Source organism: Sander lucioperca, chromosome 24, assembly GCF_008315115.2.
Source record: "Sander lucioperca isolate FBNREF2018 chromosome 24, SLUC_FBN_1.2, whole genome shotgun sequence".
In the NCBI taxonomy this organism is placed as follows: Eukaryota; Metazoa; Chordata; class Actinopteri; order Perciformes; family Percidae; genus Sander; species Sander lucioperca.
In genome coordinates, this window is record NC_050196.1 from 5929395 (window position 1) to 5948570 (window position 19176).

The following is a 19176-nucleotide window of genomic DNA, read 5'->3' on the forward strand; positions in this document are numbered from 1 at the left end:
AGCTATCAATTAACTCCCTTTAAAATGTATTTTTCAGCAAACCAAAGAACAGCAAATACATTATGCTTACATTATCCAAAAGGTGATCAAACTAAATACTTAATGGACTAAAAGTGTCCAATGCAACAACATAGGAAGATAAGTTGCAGAAGCAGTCACACTCTACCATGCCTTATTAACTCTAGGGAAATTCCCTGCTCTAACGCTACTGCTGTTGACCAGGTGGGAGCACTACAATACTTAACACTTTTACAAGCACTCAAATAGAGGGCAGAACACTAGCAAAGAAAAGCTATAATTTGACTGGCTGTCGTTACACATCTAGACTCTTTTTTTCTGAGGGTTAATGCTATCAAACCACTTCCACATAATCAAAGTCATGTGTTGCTGCTAGACGTAGTCATGACATAAATATGACAACACGTTGCAATTAGGGCTGTCAATCGATTAAAATATGTAATCATGATTAATCGCATGATTGTCCATAGCTAACTCATGATTAATCGCAAATCAAGCACACATTTTGTTCTAAATGTACTTTAAAGCTGTAATTTGTAAGATTTTCATGTAGTTAATTGTCTGTTAAGTTCCTATGTATCAAAGAGTGAGTTAACAATGGTGATTGAGCATATGATCCACTGATGAAAGAGCTTGTATTTGCTGCTTTGCCAAGTAATAGGATCTGAGTGTCTGTGGCGACATTCCCGCCCTAAATTAAATGCGGTGCAAAGTTTTCTCTTTTCTTATTATTTTTCTGTGTGTGGTGGGCGGATCGATCCAAATATCGATAATATCGATACCAACGTTGGTATTGATATTGATCAATACCAGTGTAATAAGATTGATACTTTAGTTCAGGGCTGTAGTACTCGAGTCCGCTCTTGGATTGGAGACGGTTCTTCTATGGTCTTGGACTTGTCTTGGACTCGCTGGTATTTGGACTTGGACTTGTCTCGGTCTGTGCCACTGGTCTTGCCAAATATGGTTTTTGATCTCGACCGAGTCCAGGTGTCTGTATTATGTTTATAATAATATTGGAGGGAAAGTGAAACACTGGCCACCTGATAACCAATCACACACTAGATTATTTTAGCACGCCCCCTGCATCTGCAAACATTATTGCCATTCATTTTCATTGAATCACACACACTATAACAAACGAAGATGTCCGCCAATTCTGCCATATTCAAATTTGGTTATAGAAATCACCAGGAATTTCTCAGCACTGCGCTTAAAAAGAAACACAGGGCAGACTGCAAATTCTGCAAAGCAACAATTTCGGAAACCTGTGGGACAACTTTGTAGACACCTGCAGAGGCATCATACATTGCGCAAGTTAAATGCAGAGCTAGGAGCTGCTTAGCCTTATCTATGTGTTAACGTTAACATTAGCTAACATAGCGGAAGATAAAGGTAATGTTCTTGAACATTAAGTTATCATAACATACCTACATAACATACCTATAATGATTGTCTTGATACTGTCATGCATTGTCTTGACTCGGTCTTGTCTTGGACTCGACTAATCCTGGTCTTGGACTCGACAAAGGTGGTCTTGACTACAGCCCTGCTTTAGTTTTAGTTTCTCTCCAGTATGCACTGCTGCGGTTTCATCAAAGAGGCGACCTGGCTGTCTGTGTCTTGGGAAGTGCCACTGCTTTCAAGTGCCGCTCCTGTCACAGCGCAGAGCAGGTACACTTTGCTTCTCCTCCCCCCTCTTGTGATTTGATGTTGTACCGTCACGTGACTCAGCGGCGCCAGGCAAACAAGTACGCAAGCAGCCAGGCCCGGCAATGGCCAGCAGCACACACACACACACACACACACACAAGCAGGACAGAGACGGAGCAGAAGAATGGCAGAGGAAGAGGAGCGCTGTGTGGCTATATTTTCAGGCCAAAAATGAAACAACGGCAAGCTGTATAATTTGTAAAAAGGCTGTAAAAACCAGTGTTAACACAACAAATTTATACAAGCATATGAAAATTCTGTCCTGGGTTTTAACGTATTAATAATCCAAAGGAAAAATCACAAAAACATTTAAAGGTCATGAAAATTCATTCAGATTTAGCAATTTGATGATGAATCCACCTTAATTATTAAAAAGTATCAGTATCGTATCGGTATCGGCGATACTGGCCCTGTATTTAATTGGTATTGGATCGATACCAAATTTTGCAGTATCGCACACCACTAATGTTAAGTGGTGTCAGCAAAGAGCTTTTGCGCCCCACATGGGTATGCAACCCTCAGCAAATAGCACCGTGCAGCCCATTGTCATTCCTAACTGCTGCTTTGCCCTTTAGCATCTCATACCGACGCACAAGTTTAATTGACACACACAAACACACACACACACACACACAGACAGGATGAAGCTTTGCAATCACTCATAATCCGACAATGGGGCACCTTCCAGCAAAAGTGTGGCTGTGTTTATTTGTGCTTTAGAATATAACAGCTGTGAAACCATCAGAAAATAACTTTTTATTCCTCCGATTCACTGTTTTGTTCAGCTCTCCCTCGCGCGACCACTAGGGTTGAGTACCGTTCACATTTTTTTTTCGATACCAGTAGCTGGAATTCGGTTCCGGTACCCAGCGGTACCTTTCCCTCTGTAATAACAAAAAATAAATTTCAGTTGTAAAAATAATTACAACCTATTAATCCTATTTACTTAGAACATTTAGTCACTCACTCACACACACTGACCTGTGGGCAAACTAGCAGCACAGAGCAGTACTTGGTGCCTGGGCAGAAGGGCAGGTAGTGGATGTTCAGAATGTCTGCTTGGCCTGACTTCAGACAAACGCTTCTCACTGCACTCAGGAACTCACTACCTTCACCATCTGGGCACACACACAACGGTATATACTGTAGACCACAACCAAGCAGATGTGAAGAAAGGTAGTATACTCAGACACAAGTATAAACAGTAAAAAAGTCCGGACAGAGTACAGAGCATGTGTGCATTTGTGTGTTCGTACTTACTGACATCTGAGCACTTCCCTTCCATCTCCTCCCCACAGCTTTTGTCTGAAGTAAATTTCTTTAAACTGAAAGAGGGAGGAGAAGGAAAAAAGTAATAATAATTCATAGTATATGGATATAAGACTACACAACCTAATTCAGCTGCACCATAGATGACCTCAATCCTACTTTAGTCAACTCCTGATCAGGAGGAGGAACTGGAATGTTTGGCTTTGAAGATGTCTCAGGTGGAGAGATGCATACTAACATGCTATTCTTAATGACAACCTCTCCTCTCCTGAGGAATAACCTCATACTTTACCTCTCTTTACCTTTACCTACCTTCTAAAGCAGTGACTAGCAGGAGAAAAACCCTTTTTGCCAAATAAGCTTTTTTGATTAAGCTACTCAACTGTATATAAATTATTTTATGTGCAATTAAGTAGCTAGCTTGGAATGTCTGCTTAAGACACAGCATGTACTGTGTTTGCATTTATAATAGGTAACTTTTGAGCTACCAGTGATATTTTTTTACCAGTGGGAGATCAGACAAAAATGCTGTGTTATCTTGTATTTAGACAATATTAACAGTTTACTATTTCTGTTTGTCATAATAATAATAAAAAAAAATCTAGTAATGTATTCATATTAATCTAAAAAAAAGAAACAGGTGAAATATATTCAAAATACTGACCACAGTAAAAACCTGTACTGTTACAGGTTTTTAATATTCTGAGTATACTTTGCACCACAGGAACCGGTTAAACTGCTGTTAAGTGCTTTGCAGCAAGACTAAGAATTTAGGGGACAATCTGTTTAAAATGATCTACTTCTTTCAAAGTTTTGTGAGTGCTTTCCATTTCATACACTTGAGTTGAGTTCAACTCAAGTACCCTTAAAAGAATAGTTAATTCAATAGCATCTGTCCATTTAATATGAAGCTACAGCCAGCAGCTCGTTAGCTTAGCATAAAGACTGGAAAGTGCCCTGTCTCTCCCTTGTGTTTCCCTGTGTTCCCCACTCCTCCTGTCTTCTATGTCCCTGGTTTGCCTCTCCTGCATTATCAACCCTGGCTTTTCTCCCATTCATCGCCAGATTGTTGCCTCAACTACAGTGGTAGCTATGTTTAGGCCTCTAGCTTACAAATCTTTGTGAACGGTTTTCCTTGTGTTCTGGTAACCTGAATTAATGCTTGCTTGTTTCCTGTGCTCCAGGATTCCTGTTGGTCTGTTTGCCTGCATGCCAACCACCTCTCCCTTGCTACCTCTGCCTGCCACGCCGCCCAGCCGCTTTCCCCTCTGCAACCCATCTCCTTCTACAGCAACATTACAATAAACCTGTTAAACTTCATCTACCTTTGTGTCAGTGTCCTTCGATTGAGTCCTCCTTACTACACAACAGAAAATATGGAGAAACAACTGGCTTTGTCCAAAGGTAGCAAAAAGCTGCCCACCATCACCTCTAAAGCTAACTAACTAACATGTTAAATCTTGGTTGTTTAATCCGTACAAAAAATAAATGTAAAAACCTAAAGTTGTGGTGTTACAAGGGGTTAGAGCTTAGATCGGCCCAAAAAATCAAGCCCGAACCTGCCCGAGCCCGAGCACGTTGCGTCCGAGCCCGGCCCGGCCCGACACATTAACTGTAATTATGAGCCCGAGCCCGATTTAAACCCGACAATTTTTTAATTGATACGTTCTTGAGACGTTCTCAACTACAATTCAGAGTTGTTTGAACTACAGAAATCTGTTTAGAATAATACAACAAGGACGAAGCCTGTAAACTGCGCTGTTTGTTTAGAATGGAACGGATCGCAAATGGATCTGAATGAAGAAACGTAAAAAAAAAAAGAAACAATGATGAACAACATATTGTTGTCACTGCCCACGACTTGTTTAAACTGCTTCCATACCTCCGACTTTCCTCCACACTTGCTCAAAGTTAATTCTCCTGTTTTTCTTTTTTTCTTTACATCTTCAAGCTCCCGGTGTGATGCGTGCGAGAGGAGGAGACTCCGCGCATGAAGTGCTGCATTTTGTAACTGCAGCCTAACTTTTGTACACATTTGTTACTTTTATATAGCCTATATATATATATATATAATATTTCTGATTATGGCATAGCTTTCTCCCCACCCAAATAGGGTAATAAGGTAATGGATAAAAAAAAAAAAAAACTTGCTTGATCAAGGGTCCGGCCCGGGCCCAGCCCGGCCCGAGGATGTGGCGGAAAATAACGGCCCGAGCCCGACCCGAGGTCCGGTCTGGCTCGGGTCGGGCTCGGGCTCGGGTTGAGTCTTGTCGTCACTGTGAGGTTTCCAGGCAACCATTGAATAGATTCTAAACTTCAGTATATTACTGCACCCGGCCAATGAATAGTCCCACACATAACCCCCCATAAAACCACCACCTGTCATTTTTACTGTGGATTATATTACCTGTAAAGCATGTGTGTGTGTGTGTGTGTGTGTGTGTGTGTGTGTGTGTGCATGTGTTGTAATTAGTGCATGTGTTACTTGTCTTTGGAGGAGGCCTGTTGAACGAGGCTGTCTTTCTTTTCAGGCTCCAGTGGGTTGAATGGAGACTCCACCAGCACCACCCTAAACACACGTGCACATACAAACACACCAGGGAGGTTTCAATTCAGCAAAACAGCACAAAGACATACTGTACTGGGACTTTGTTTCTGGAAAGCCCCATCACTGTGAGCAATCATGGCAATCAGTGCAAACTAAACTTTATTCACCTCCATTGTACTAAACATCACAGACAGTTACAGCATATAAAACCTAGACACAGACACCTACCTGAATGTAGCTTCTTTGTTGAAAGGGTTAGTTATGGGCACTTGGATCACTTTCAGCTGGTAGCATGGAGACTTGCACTTGACAGTGTTCTAAGGAGAAACAGAAGGAAGGAGACAGTCTGTCATCTGGTTATCATCAGTCTACAGCAGTAGCCTCTCTGTCCCAGCCAGCCTTCAGAAACACACTGTATTCCAAACCGCTAGTACTGTATATAAGGATGTCACGAGAGCCGATGCTTCGGTACCAAGTCGAAGTCAAAATTCTAAAAACATGGCGGTACTCGTTTTTCTACAGTACTGCAGGGCAGCATATACGCCTACAAGTGTTCTAGTCTGCCATTAAATGCAAAAGGAAAAAGACTGCCTACCAGCACAGAACAAGTCGTTTGTTTTAAATACATGAATGTTACATTCCACTGTTCTTTTTTTGTAATGTTAATAGTTGGTTACCTTTTATTTATTACTTGGAAGCTACATGCCACTGTTATATTTTTGTTCATGTTCAAATGTTTTTAATAAAAGGAGTGTATGTTGAAGTACATATGGATTAATATTTGGTTTTAGTTTTTTCCCATGTAATCCAATTGGTTATCGAGAACCGTGGAATTTCACTGGTGCTGGTATCGACTACTACATTTCTGGTATTGTGACATCCCTAGTGTGATGTGTGTTAGACAAAGCATGCTAGTGATGGTTAGCAAGCTATCAACAAATCAGTAAGTGAAGCTTGAAGCCAACTATGTCAGTAGTGCAGTAAGTGTAAATGTAGCGTGGTAGTCAGTCCATCCCTTTAAATCAGGATACTCACCGTGGGTGTGATGTGAGTGACGTGGGTCTTCAGAGTGAAGGTGAGAGTGGTGCCGCACAGGCCAAAAGGAGAGCTGGAGAAGAGCAGAAGGACTGCCTCCATGGGCAGCATGGTGGAGCAGCTGAACTGGACGGTCAGTTCAGTGCTCGCCCTGTGAAAATCACCACAGGCAACAACAAATTATCGGTTAATTTTCTGTGCTACGGGAACCAGAATGCCCTTCACAGTGCTTTTACAACTCATTTTAGCGTACAATCTCCCATTTTCAGGTTATGACAGTAATGATTCCGCAGAATTTGAATACTGTTTCTGCATAATGGCATTGTCATTAAAGACAGCATTTCTGAGAGAAAAGCTAGGGATTCAAAACGGGACATGGGCTATTTTTATGGAGAAGCCTCACTTGAGAGCAAAACTGGTACATTTTAATGAGCTACACTCTCAAGGCAATTTTACTCAACTTGCACACTGAGCTGAAGTTGAGGAGGGTTTTTTTTTCTTGCAGAGCACAAGTCTGCCTAAAACAAGTTATTTTGGGAGTACTAATGCAAAGACAGCACTTCTTTGCTAACAATACAAGTTTTAGTAAAGTATGTATTGTTGATGCACACTACAAAGGCATGCGCTATTGTTTCATAATTACAATTTTATTGCACAATACTCATTTTTTCAAGATTATTTAATGCTTTAACATGGACAAATATGCCTGTAAACATTTTGTTATATATGAGTCATTATCATAAAAAGGTAGCATACTATACATATTATCAGACTTAAATCAACAGGAAGTAAAATATGGAAGAAAAGGATAATTATTTTATTAAATGAATGTCAATAATTAAGACAAATTGCAAGAGATCCCAAAGTCTCTTTAAAAGACCATTAAATGATTTTAAGACAATGGCACTAATGGGGTCTAAGTTAAGACCAGAGAGGGCAATGGTGGCCTCAGGGCCATAGAAAAAAAGAATTCAGTGCTTACAGTCTCTGCAATATAAGTATAATGAAATATTCCCGGAACTCCTAATTCATTTTGTACGTTGTAAAGTGTTTTAACCCTTTAATCCTTAGGCTTTTTGCTCAGTTCATTCTCTTATTTACAGGCTTTTAGCAGTGTCACTACATGTCTTAGCTACGGTAGGTATGGCATACATTGGTATTTTTAGATTTTCAGAATAAGTTGGGCTGTGAATTGTACCATATGTGTTCTAGGGCAGTTTTTATGAAAACTGGGTATCTGCACACTTTTTGAAATCAAATGTAATGCCTTTTAAGACCTTTTGATGTCAACAAGACAATCATCGGTCATCTTTAATTTCTGTGTTTACTTCCCATTATCCTCAGGGTATATCGTTAGAACGGGAGCTGGTTTAAAAAGACTTTAGAGACCATCCCCTTCTCATGGGTATGCATCATCTCAAAATTCACAACCTTTCAAAAAAAAACATTTTATGGCCCTAAATTAATTTTAAGGCCTTGCAAGACTTTAGAGTATATGCAAATAAACTGAAAAATTGTTTTCTTCTACTTGCTAAAGTCCCAAACCATAAATATCTGTATGCTATTTTAATAGGTAGAGGAGAGTGTCAATGTCCAATCTGAGCGGAGGGAAGCAGTAAGAATTCCCACACCTCGCTTACGGAGCTGTTCTTTCCCGGCTTCTTCGCTCAATATCGCTCCACGCTCATCTCTGATTTCACCCAGCTCCTCTCTAATAGATCACTGCTCGCTCCAAAAAAAAAAGAGCTACGTTGTATTTATCAGATGAACAGCACCCACCCGCCCTTCATGCCCGGGAGGTCCGCCAGCAAAAAGTCAGCTGGATGACAGGCACTGGCGGCATGGAGAGGGAGGGCGGGAGCCATTAATCTGAATGTACTGTGCTGCAGTAATACAGAGACGGACACGGGCATGCCTCAAACTCATAGTGTGAGTGGTACCGGAGCGAAATTGGAGAAGGATGTAGCAGGAGATAACCACGTTGATAGGACATTCTGAGCCTAAGTAATGTCAAAGTGCAAAATAAAAACCCCTATTATTAAAATTAAAACACCCCAATTGCTATTCTTTTTTCCTTTACTTCTATTTGGGATAATCGTATTCTAAGTTTTGGAACTACAGTTCTCATATTGCTTTGGGGGGGTGAAGCAGTAGGTAGATTGTTGTTATATTTATTTACATTTCAACACATTTTCATAATGAAAAATCATTTTTCTAATTAACATATTAATATCCCTGGAGAGTTAAAGCCACGCTGAATACATGAAAGAATACATGAAAAACGTAGCTAGTAATGTTCACTCAGCGTTTTGTTTTGTTGTTAAACTGTGTGTAAAATGAGCGGTGACGTTAAATCACCGGTTTCAGGTAATGGTAATGGTAATCCGTCTATTTGCTGGATGGTTTCAAGGTAACGGTCGTAGCTAACATTAGCAAATAAGCCCGTTGACAGCGATATTATTGTTAATATTTTTGACACAATGTTTCTGACCGTAGTAGTGGTCATAGTGACTGAAAGTGTGATGTGAGATGCTAAAAAGGAACTACACGCTGTTTTCAGGTAACGTTACTTTTTGACGCTCTGTGATGTCAGATACTGTACAAACAAAACCTAGTTTCTTGCAAGTTTTGTACGAATTTGTACTATAAAAATGTCTATTAATTTATTTCAGTCATTCATTTTCTAGGTAAAAAACATACTTTGGGGGAATGGTGACAGTGGATCCATCAGGGAGGGAGAAGAGATGGACATCCTCTCCTAAAAGTAAGACCTGGTATTTGATCGGCTTTGAGGATGGGTTTTTCAGATGCACCTGCAGCACAAACACACAAAGACACACAAAAACACACAGAAATAGCCAAGTTTTTGTTCAAACACAGGCGAGCACAACCACAAACACATACAAATGCTGCTGCCAGAAAACAATACAACCATGAAATCCATCTTCCTTAGCACAGACAAAAAGACATCCATTTTTGTTAGGCTTGTAATGCGGCTTAAACTAACAATGTGGATCATTACCCAAATGTATATTTGTCTGTGTTTGTAATCCTGTTAGTGTATGTGGGGGTGTGTCTATAATCATGTTAATGTGTGTGTGTGTGTGTGTGTGTGTGTGTGTGTGTGTGTGTGTGTGTGTGTGTGTGTGTGTGTGTCTTTGAGTGTGTCATTATCTGTCCAGGAGCTTATTATCCATGCCATTCAGTCTTAAAGTGCAAATGTATTTGATGTAGATTTTTTATTAAGGTGTCTTCTAGGATCTAAGTTGGTGCTGTGTATGTGTGTGTGTGTGTGTGTGTGTGTGTGTGTGTGTGTGTGTGGGGGGGGGGGGGTTTGTAACCTGTTTGCTGAAAATGCAGTGCAGGCCTCCTGATAGAGTGATGGTGTGCAGTGGCAGGTACTGAGGCAACCTCTCATACAGGTGAACACACAGCATTAACATCTGCACTGGATTTGGGTCTGACAAGTCTGTGGGCTGAACACACCACACACACACACACACACACACACACACACACACACACACACACACACACACTCAGATACAGGGACAAAGGAAGTGCTGCCTAATCTCTGACTTAAAGGTGCAGTAGGTAAGACTTATAAAACTAACTTTCTGTCATATTTGCTGAAACTGACCCTATGTTCCAGTAGAACTACATGAAGCGGGTAATTTAAAAAAAAAATCCGGCTCCTCTGGCACCACCAACAGCCTGTAGTGCGATTTGCAAAAATCCACCGCTCCCTGTTCAGATGCACCAATGATGGCCAGGGGGGGGGTGTCTAACTGCGTGTCAATCACTGCTCATGCACACGCATTCATTCTCCCTTGTGGGGGGAGGGGCTTAGGAGACCATTTGGGCTTTAGCAGAAAGGGGGGAGGGACTGAGAAGTTGTTGCTGTTCAAATTCTTTGGCTAAGTCCTGGATCTTCACAATCCTACCTATAGCACCTTTAATCATCATGACATATTAAAATCTCCAGGTATGCTAAATAGGTCATTAATAAAGGCAATTAATGCTGTAATTAGCTAATATGTCTCTGTCAAGTAATTGCTTGCACTTAAAATGTGGATGGTATTAATATGTACTAGATATCTTAAAAGATTTAGTCTCAGTAAATTCAGATTTCGTTCATCATAAGCTATCAAATTACACGTACATCGCTGTTGATTCAAGTCAATTCATATACAGCATAGTATATCGATCTACACACACAGAGTAACTATGATATGTGTAAAGTAGTTACTTATGCATCATATACAGCATATAATGACATGATTATGGCAGAGCTAAAAGTGCTCTACCTCTGCTGTCATGTCATGATGGGCTGTATAGTGTGAGTAATGTGAATTTTTTTCTATCATATATTAGGTGCTGAAAGATAATGTGCAAGATGTGTAAGATGCATCATGACATTAAAGAACTTTGAAGTATCAAATGCCTTTAAATCGGTTGTCTGTCCAGCTTTCCGTTTTGTATTTATTTTGCCCCCTAGCAAGCTAACTAACTAACCAGCTAGCCGGCCGACCACTAAATTAGTAAAATGTAACAACTTAATGTTTCATTCACACACTCTTGTCACAGCGTAGGAAAGCACATTGCTATCGCCACATGAGTTTAGTTTGTGAGCTTTGTTCGGCTCTGTTCTGTAACCAGTGTAGCATGAAGGCATGTTGGGTGGAATTAGCCATATCTGTGGTAAGCTAAGGCTAGCTAACTAGCCAGCCGCCCGGCCACAGCAGGCAAGCTAGACCATCCCACGGGGTCTGCTGTTGTCTCGGCTGGGAGTGAAGCGGGCTGGTTTTTTTTAGATTTTCTTTTGGGCTTTTCCGCCTTTAATTTGATAGGACAGCTAGGTGAGAAAGAGGAGAAAGGGGGAAGACATGCAGGAAATTGTCACAGGTCGGAATTGAACCCTGGACCTCTGCATCGAGGTATAAACCTCGATGTGCGCCTGCTCTACCCACTGAGCCAACCCGGCCACAAGGGACCGTAGGCTTTGATCTGCCGCTGGCTGATTCGGGCAAACGCTGTTTTGTTGTATGTATCATAGCGGTTTATAGGTTAAATAGCGGGGTCTTCCTACCGTTCAGTCGGAATTGTGGAAGTCTCTCAAGTGAGAGGCGAAACGTCTTCTAGCATCTTAACAATACTTTGTGGGGGGGGGGGGGGTAATGTTTCAGTATGCACTCATTAAAGTATGCACTCATTAAAGTTAATTTGACTGGCAAAACAGTTCTTTCATTACACAATAATAAAAGTAATAATTTATCAGAAGTAAAAAGTTTTGGATCAATTTTTACTTCTTCCAACCATATGTTAAATTAACAGTCAATGTAAATTTACATATTGCAATACTATCATAATCCTACAATGAATCATTGTGAAAACAAAACTTTCTAGATGTTGTGTTGTTACTTTGGCCAGGTCATCATCAAAAAAGCGAATTAGTACATTCATGATTTTGTCCATGCTGACATTAGTTGCTTCATGTACATTTATTAAAAACTTTGCATTGTTTAGCTATTCATATAGCTAGACGTCTAAACTCTGGGACAAGGCCGTTATGTTTAAATAACTGCCATGCTGATTCCAAACAGACAGCTTTGTCAAGGCAGTTTGGGCTTCAGATAGCTTTTTCGTTAATGACAAATCGTGTTCCGCTATGAACGTGCACACACGTATTGTTTGTATCACAAACACGGTCGGTCAGCGAAGGCGCAGTCGCAGCGGTAGCCGTCGTTGCCCGTAACGTACTCGTATGACAGAGTGCACGGACCGAAGCTTTGTGACTAGCCTCTAATGACTAGCAGCACTTTCTTACCGCTGCTGCCGTACAGTGTCTTCCTTGAACATACGCTGCAGAAGCAAGCACCCGGCTCCCTCAATTTGAGGCACCATGTGCTAAACAGCTTTCCGTCTCCACCCTTTTCCTCTTGTCCTCTATTCATGCCCAGCGACATTTGTTTTTAACTCCTTTCTCAACTAAAGCTGTATCTACATGCTCCAAGTTTGATAAACTTTGCCTCCATTTTTTTTAGCCGCATTACCACGGAGACCACACCGCACTCTCACTTTTCGGTAAAGACCCGCCCTACTTTGCATCTGATTGGCTAGAACTTGTTTCATTGGTAGGTGGTAGTTCGATGATTGGTTAAATCCAGCGCATCAAAAACAAATCCCATGTGGACTTTTTAATTTATTTACTTTTTCTAAAATAGTCATACGCCAGAAATCCGGCACCAGGCCTGAGTACTTTAAGCCCTGTGTTAGTTAGAGCTGCGTTCCTCTCATATGATTGGTATGTGAAATCAATTGACTCGAAAATATTAAACCGCACGCAAGTTGTTTTGTTTTTTTTTTCCTCACGGCCGCATGCCGGAGATCCGGCACGGTGCCGGAATACTTTAAGCCCTGAAGCCTTGTTTAACTGGTAATGTTGTCACCCCTCTGGTCCCATCTGGTATTTACCTGTACATCTAGGTTGAGAAAAAGTGCAGTTAAGGCCTGGGCCACTATGATGTTGTTGTGAAGGATCTGTTCCAGGCTGCTAGTTGTGGTGTACATCCTCTGGAAGTGGCTGCAGATCTATTTAGGAACACAGCAGGTAAGAGGGAATAAAAACTTATCTTATCTTTATCTGTAACTCCTGCTTTCATTTAGAACTCTACTTTCTCTGACACTGAGACCTTTTTGGAATTTGTCCAAAGTTTCTATGACAAATTTACCAACCACAAAACACCACCACAAAAATACAGCGTGAGTTGCACTCTCTCTAAAACACACACACACACACACACACACACACACACACACACACACACACACACACACACAGAAAAATAAACATACACATGCACACACACTGACCAGGTAAGGGCAGTAGGCAGCAAGCAGAGCAGCTAGTACCAGTCCATCTGTCAAGTCCAGGTCAAAATTCACTATCCAGCGTGTTGATGGGACACCACCTGCGTACCATTACCATGAAGAAATGACCTATTAATCAGTAATATATATAAAGGAATCAAAAGGTACTGATAAAAATCTTGCCTCAAGCCTTACAGCAGGATATTAAAATGTTTGAACACATTTTGTCAATTCTGAATTCCCTTTTTAAAAACATTTTACAGTCAGCACAACAGAAGAAAACTGTAAACTGTTGATCACTTTTCATTGCTTTAGCACAAAATGCATTAAATGACCACATCTTTCAAAATCCATTAACTGTTATCTCACTCAAACGCAACTAAAACTGTGTATATTTACACACCATTTTGCACATTTATTGTATACTGTTCACATTCTGCTACATCAAAAAGAAAAACGCATACGCTCTTAATTGGGACATACAACACTGAGTGCCTCATTTCATTCATTGATAAAGTCTTTGATAGACTTGTGCCAGACTTGAGGAAAAGGGTGCAAGTGAGGTAGAATTCTGTACTGTGAAGCAGTCATAAAGGAGTTTTGCAACACTAGCAGGCTGAAGTAGACAAAACAGTAGAATACCTACAGTTAAGAAAGGATCAGCATTTGATGGGCTGTAGCATTTTTAAACTTCTATATATTCAATTAGTATATTAAGTAATATTTTTTTATTATAATTTTACACTTGATATATCTTCTTTCTGGTAATTATGTGTATTAGGGTTAGGGTAGCAAAGCATTAACAGTATGCCACCACCCTGCATTTCACTGCAGATAGTGTATGAGCATGGGAAAAATAAACCCCTTTAACTTTTAAAAAGTTGTGAATGTTTGTACATGTTGTGTGTCCTACCTGTTCCCCACACAATCTTCTTCATGCCCTGGTAATGCATGTTGAGCCATGAGAGCAAATGGAGCTCACAGGATGAATAGATGTTACTGGCCAGTGGCTGTGAGCTGACAGGGAGGATTCCATCTACGTTGTCATGGTTCAGAGTTGGCTTCAAACCGCTCTCTGACACGCGACACAACACCAGCACCTGAGCATATGTAGAGGAATATTCAATACTGGTATTAAACAGGACGAGATTCACCTTTTTTCAGCACTACTCTACTTTACATCTACACAGGTAGACACATTAACAAGCTGTTCCCAAGTACAGCAATGTTGTCAGGCTTCCATTAAGCTGTTAGGACTAAAAACATTTATCAAGTCAAAGTGTTTTTATTCAACCTTTCATTTAACTTTTATCTGACCATCAATAATCAATCAATCAATCAAGATTACACATCTTTCATCCCGTTCGCTGTTAAACTCGCTAATTTAGGCTACGGCCGACTGAACACATGACGTATTATTTGTTCGTAAAAAACATAAGTACACAATGCTGTTGACTTTGAATCTTGCTAGCTTTATGGCTCGTAGCTGTCTGAGCCAAAGGGTCCTATGAGCTAAGAGGAGCAGAAATATCTCCTGTTGCCTAGTGTGGCAAGTCGAATATAAAGTCCATGCTATTTACTGGAGCAGTGAACGTTTGCATTGCCTAAGAACCTTGTGGGATGGGAATGGGATGGGAACGATTGTTCCAGGTGTTAACAGGGATACAGAGTTATTTATTCAAACACATGAAAATATAAATGAATGGTGATAAAAAAAAATTGAATTTGGCAAGTGACCATGGTAAATGCAGGTTAATGCAGTTCGAGGTGTCCCTTATCAGGGAGACTAATTAATGGACTTCGGCGGAGACAACCATTAACCCTTACTGATCTGACAAGATGCAGAGTGGATGACGACAGACAGAGAGTGCCAGAGAGAGTTTTTACCTTGTATATTTGCAGCAGCACGTCAGTCCAGGATCGTTTGCTCAGAGACTCGTAGTCAACACTGCTGTAGTCCAGACCACATTCTTCCTCATTTGACTGAGAGAAATACACAGATGTGTATATATATATATATATATATATATATATATATATATATATATATATATATATATATATATATATATATATACACAGTATATATTGCACAATAAACTCTAAATATGTTGTGTGTGAGTGAAAGCGAAAGACCATGAATGAGACCATTATGGTTTGTTTTTTTATTGTTAGCAAAGAGGCATTGTTGAAGCAGTCTCCCGTTGCTCCGAAAATAGATTAGAGATCTAGGACCAAATGGTTGTGTGTGAATGTTTATCTGTACCTGCAGGGAGCACCAGTGTTTGAACTCCTGCATGTCTAGCAAGTACTCTGGTCTGATATGACAAAGGCAGGCTCCTTGTACCCTAAACAAAGAATTACAATGCACTGAAAAAAATGACAGTAGCCCCAAAAAGTTTCCAAAATGTTACTTAAACCCTTTTCAGACATGGACAATGTAACATTACTGGCTTTATCTATCTGTTTAAGTAATGGAATTTTGACATTTAGACATACAGTACATTAAAGAGCCACAAAGCTTGCACGATATTTACCTTAATGGCCTGTTTCACCAAATCTGCAACATGCAAGCTGCCGTCAGCGGCCGCCTTAACATGCGCCTGACGCCTTAACTAAGTCTTCAAAAAAAAAAAAAAAAATAGAAATATCCGCCGTGTTACTCTGTCCTGTTTGAGTGGCTGTAATGTACAAGTCGCATCAACACAGTCTGTAGGAAACAAGGTAACGGCGAGTTGTCAAGATACCACCAATCACAACGGAAAGAACATTTGATGGCGGTGAGTGTAGTCGTTTATTCACATTTGAAGGGATAAATCGCCATTTCACCGTCGCGTGTGCGTCAGAGTTTGTCAACAAATGTGCGGGCAGCTGGGGCGTGCCCGGGCAGAGACTGGGTGAGTGGACTTGCCGGAGCGTTGGCATATGGCAGGCAGAGAGCATTTATATATGTATCTCTGTCCTGTTCTTCACATCAGTGAGGCCTTCTTCTCTTCTTTCAACGAAGTGAATACATGATGAAGTGACTGGAACTATCCATCACCTCTCGCGCGTGGATTCTCAACGTCCCGGCTGTTGCCCGGTCTTTGAGACACAGCTGTTGTCTGTTTGTTTGTTGTTTTAATCACTACATGCGGTTCACAACACACGGTTAGTTAGTGTAGTTAACACTACACACAGTGAAATGACGTGTCCTGTTTTTATTTCACCCATACTATCTGCTTTGAGTGAGTGAAGCTATGGGCTGAGCTCTGTTATCTCAGAGCTGTTTGTTTTGGAGAAGAGTTGTCAGGCAAAGTGGAAGAGAGCGCAAGAGTGTGTGTGTCCCCCCCGGGTGATATGGCAACCCCAACCCTACCACCTTAACTAACAAATTTGCTGTGGGAAACCCTGAGTCAGCAACATGACAACATCATTTCATTAATCAAAACTAAAGCCATAGTTGCGACCCATACATGTTTTTTTTTGCGGCATGCATTTCATTTATGCCTGTGCAAGTTTTACCTTGTGCTTCTAAGGGGCATTTAAGTCATACTTGTGCCATGTTGGACATGTTACTAGGTCTGACCTTGTGAGATTGCAGTATTGACTTGTACATAAAAGTGACTCAACAACTCACTTATTCAAACAATAGACCAACATGTAAAACTGCCGTCAAATGTAAGTAACAAAATGCATGTCTGAAAGGGGTCTTAGTCAGGAATCAAACAAACAATGTCAGCAGCATGGTATTTGTGTGTGTAAGGCCTACCTGAGAAAAGTCAACATAGCTTCATGCTGTTGTAGCAGCTGATTGGTGCGCTGGTCTATATCAATGGAAAACGTCTGACACAGAGGAATACCGGGAATCTGTTTGCCAGTCAGGTGATGAAGCATGTCCACCACAGACCTGGACAATAAAATAGTTATATCCCTTGCATCTGAAGCCAGATCAATGTCAATTGATATGAAATAAATTCCCATCGGAGTTTCAATTTCAGTATCATCTACAATTTTCTATAATAATCAATAATGACTACAAACCAGAGTAGAGTGCCCACTGCCATTTCAAATGGTCTTTTATAAGCCTTTGTTTATTCTTGAGATCTCCACATGAAAGCAGTATTCAGCAGACAGAACCAGCTTTCAAGGTGCACACTTTCAATCCCTTTCAGTTATCTAGTTTCATTATGGTTTTTGATTAAACTAAGTAGACTTACACATCCAGTTCTGTTATTTTGTCATGATGTTAGCTATGTCAACCTTCACTACTTTTCAGCATAAGGATGACTCATTTGAGGCTGCCTAAGGCCCTGTACCACAACACATTTTTATATTTTTGCTCAAAGAGTGTGTACTAAAAAAAGGCATATACACACCTGGAGTCTTTATTTTGACTAACTCGAAAAGTCCGTCCACTGGAATGAGTCATTAGAATTTTGGACACAACTCTGGAGGGAGAGAGGAAGTGTATATTATAATAGAAGAAGTCCCTAAAAGTAAAAGTCATTTAACATTAATCAGTCTCCAAATGTGGCTCCTCAGCTAAATTATTGGGAAATCTCTTGGGTATACCTTCTGAGCGTGTGTGGCACAGAGATAGGGTGTGGTCCACTTGGCCACCCAAAAAGACTAAACCATCTCTCTACAGCCGATAATACATTCTGGTAATAAAGTCCTTCCTCTGAGTTGGCAGAAGGGAATTCTGGGGCGCCAAGATTGGTTGGGCTGTCTCTGTTAGGAGAGGTGTCTGTATTCCTGCTGGCCTGACCGCTCACACTGTCACTGTCTGGAAAGGAGCCTGAAGAGGATAGATACACACACACACACACACACACACACACACACACACACACACACACACACACACACACACACACACATATATAGAAACACAATCCTGCTCAGGCATACACACAAATTAAGAGATACACTCAAACAATTACAAAAAAAAATACAATTACATAGTACATTTAACTTTTCTGACCTGAGGCTGAGTTTTTGTTTGTTGAGCTGTTGTGATCAAACGATGACAAGGATGATGAAGTCGGAACAGAGGCAGGACTTGGTGTGTGATAGCTCTGAAGTATCGCCTCAACAGCTGTGGCCCCTAAATGGCAGTCACATATAAACCAATCAAATACAAGGAAAAAATGTTGATTAAATAATCATGGCATAGTCAGGGTACAATGGCATAATGTGCTGATCCAGGAAGTGAATGGGATATAACCGCTGTTCTTCCGGCGAATTACCATGTGACAAGACACAGTCAGTGTGTGGGACATGAAAAACAACAAGTGAAGGTGTCTTGATGTGCTTCATAGGCTGTTGGCTACACCGCCTACAATAAGCGAACTGCTTGCATCCTGCTTTGCCACACACAGCTTTTATTATTTTTGCCCCAGTGACAAACAAGTGCAGGTGTGTCTGTGATTTGCCCAGTTGGAGCATGGACCCCTTTGGGTCACAACATGAATTAAGCGGGCATCATATTTTTTTGGCGCCATATCTTTTATTCAATAAGGTGACAAGTTTGCAACTATGAAATATCGTTAGCGATCATATACCACCCTCATATATTATATTGCTTTTTGTTTGTTTAACTGGTGGAACTTGCAAGAAGCAATCATTCTACCTCTCTAGCACCACACATAGGGATCAATATTCAGCTTTTTCATGTTTGTGGAGGGTAACTCAAGAAACTTTTTAGGTTTTTGACTTAAAACTATGCAATTTCACATCAT

General features: G+C 40.7%; 1 protein-coding gene across 3 annotated transcripts in view; it reads right to left on the reverse strand.

The window, feature by feature from the left end:
* Positions 1 to 19176, reverse strand: part of LOC116044623 (cilia- and flagella-associated protein 47) — an 81799-nt gene that overhangs the window by 26915 nt on the left and 35708 nt on the right. For 2 of the 3 annotated variants that reach the window (XM_035998549.1, XM_031291966.2), the window contains exons 30-45: positions 18420 to 18542; positions 18008 to 18233; positions 17812 to 17883; positions 17205 to 17342; positions 15720 to 15801; positions 15341 to 15436; positions 14367 to 14553; positions 13457 to 13554; positions 13058 to 13174; positions 9925 to 10059; positions 9284 to 9396; positions 6584 to 6734; positions 5777 to 5865; positions 5486 to 5569; positions 2992 to 3056; positions 2713 to 2849 (exon numbers count right to left, since the gene is read on the reverse strand). In XM_035998549.1, coding sequence (XP_035854442.1) covers positions 2713 to 2849; positions 2992 to 3056; positions 5486 to 5569; positions 5777 to 5865; positions 6584 to 6734; positions 9284 to 9396; positions 9925 to 10059; positions 13058 to 13174; positions 13457 to 13554; positions 14367 to 14553; positions 15341 to 15436; positions 15720 to 15801; positions 17205 to 17342; positions 17812 to 17883; positions 18008 to 18233; positions 18420 to 18542 — 1913 coding nt within the window. The remainder of the gene's footprint in view (positions 1 to 2712; positions 2850 to 2991; positions 3057 to 5485; positions 5570 to 5776; positions 5866 to 6583; positions 6735 to 9283; positions 9397 to 9924; positions 10060 to 13057; positions 13175 to 13456; positions 13555 to 14366; positions 14554 to 15340; positions 15437 to 15719; positions 15802 to 17204; positions 17343 to 17811; positions 17884 to 18007; positions 18234 to 18419; positions 18543 to 19176) is intronic. The other variant, XM_035998550.1, reaches the window with a different exon arrangement.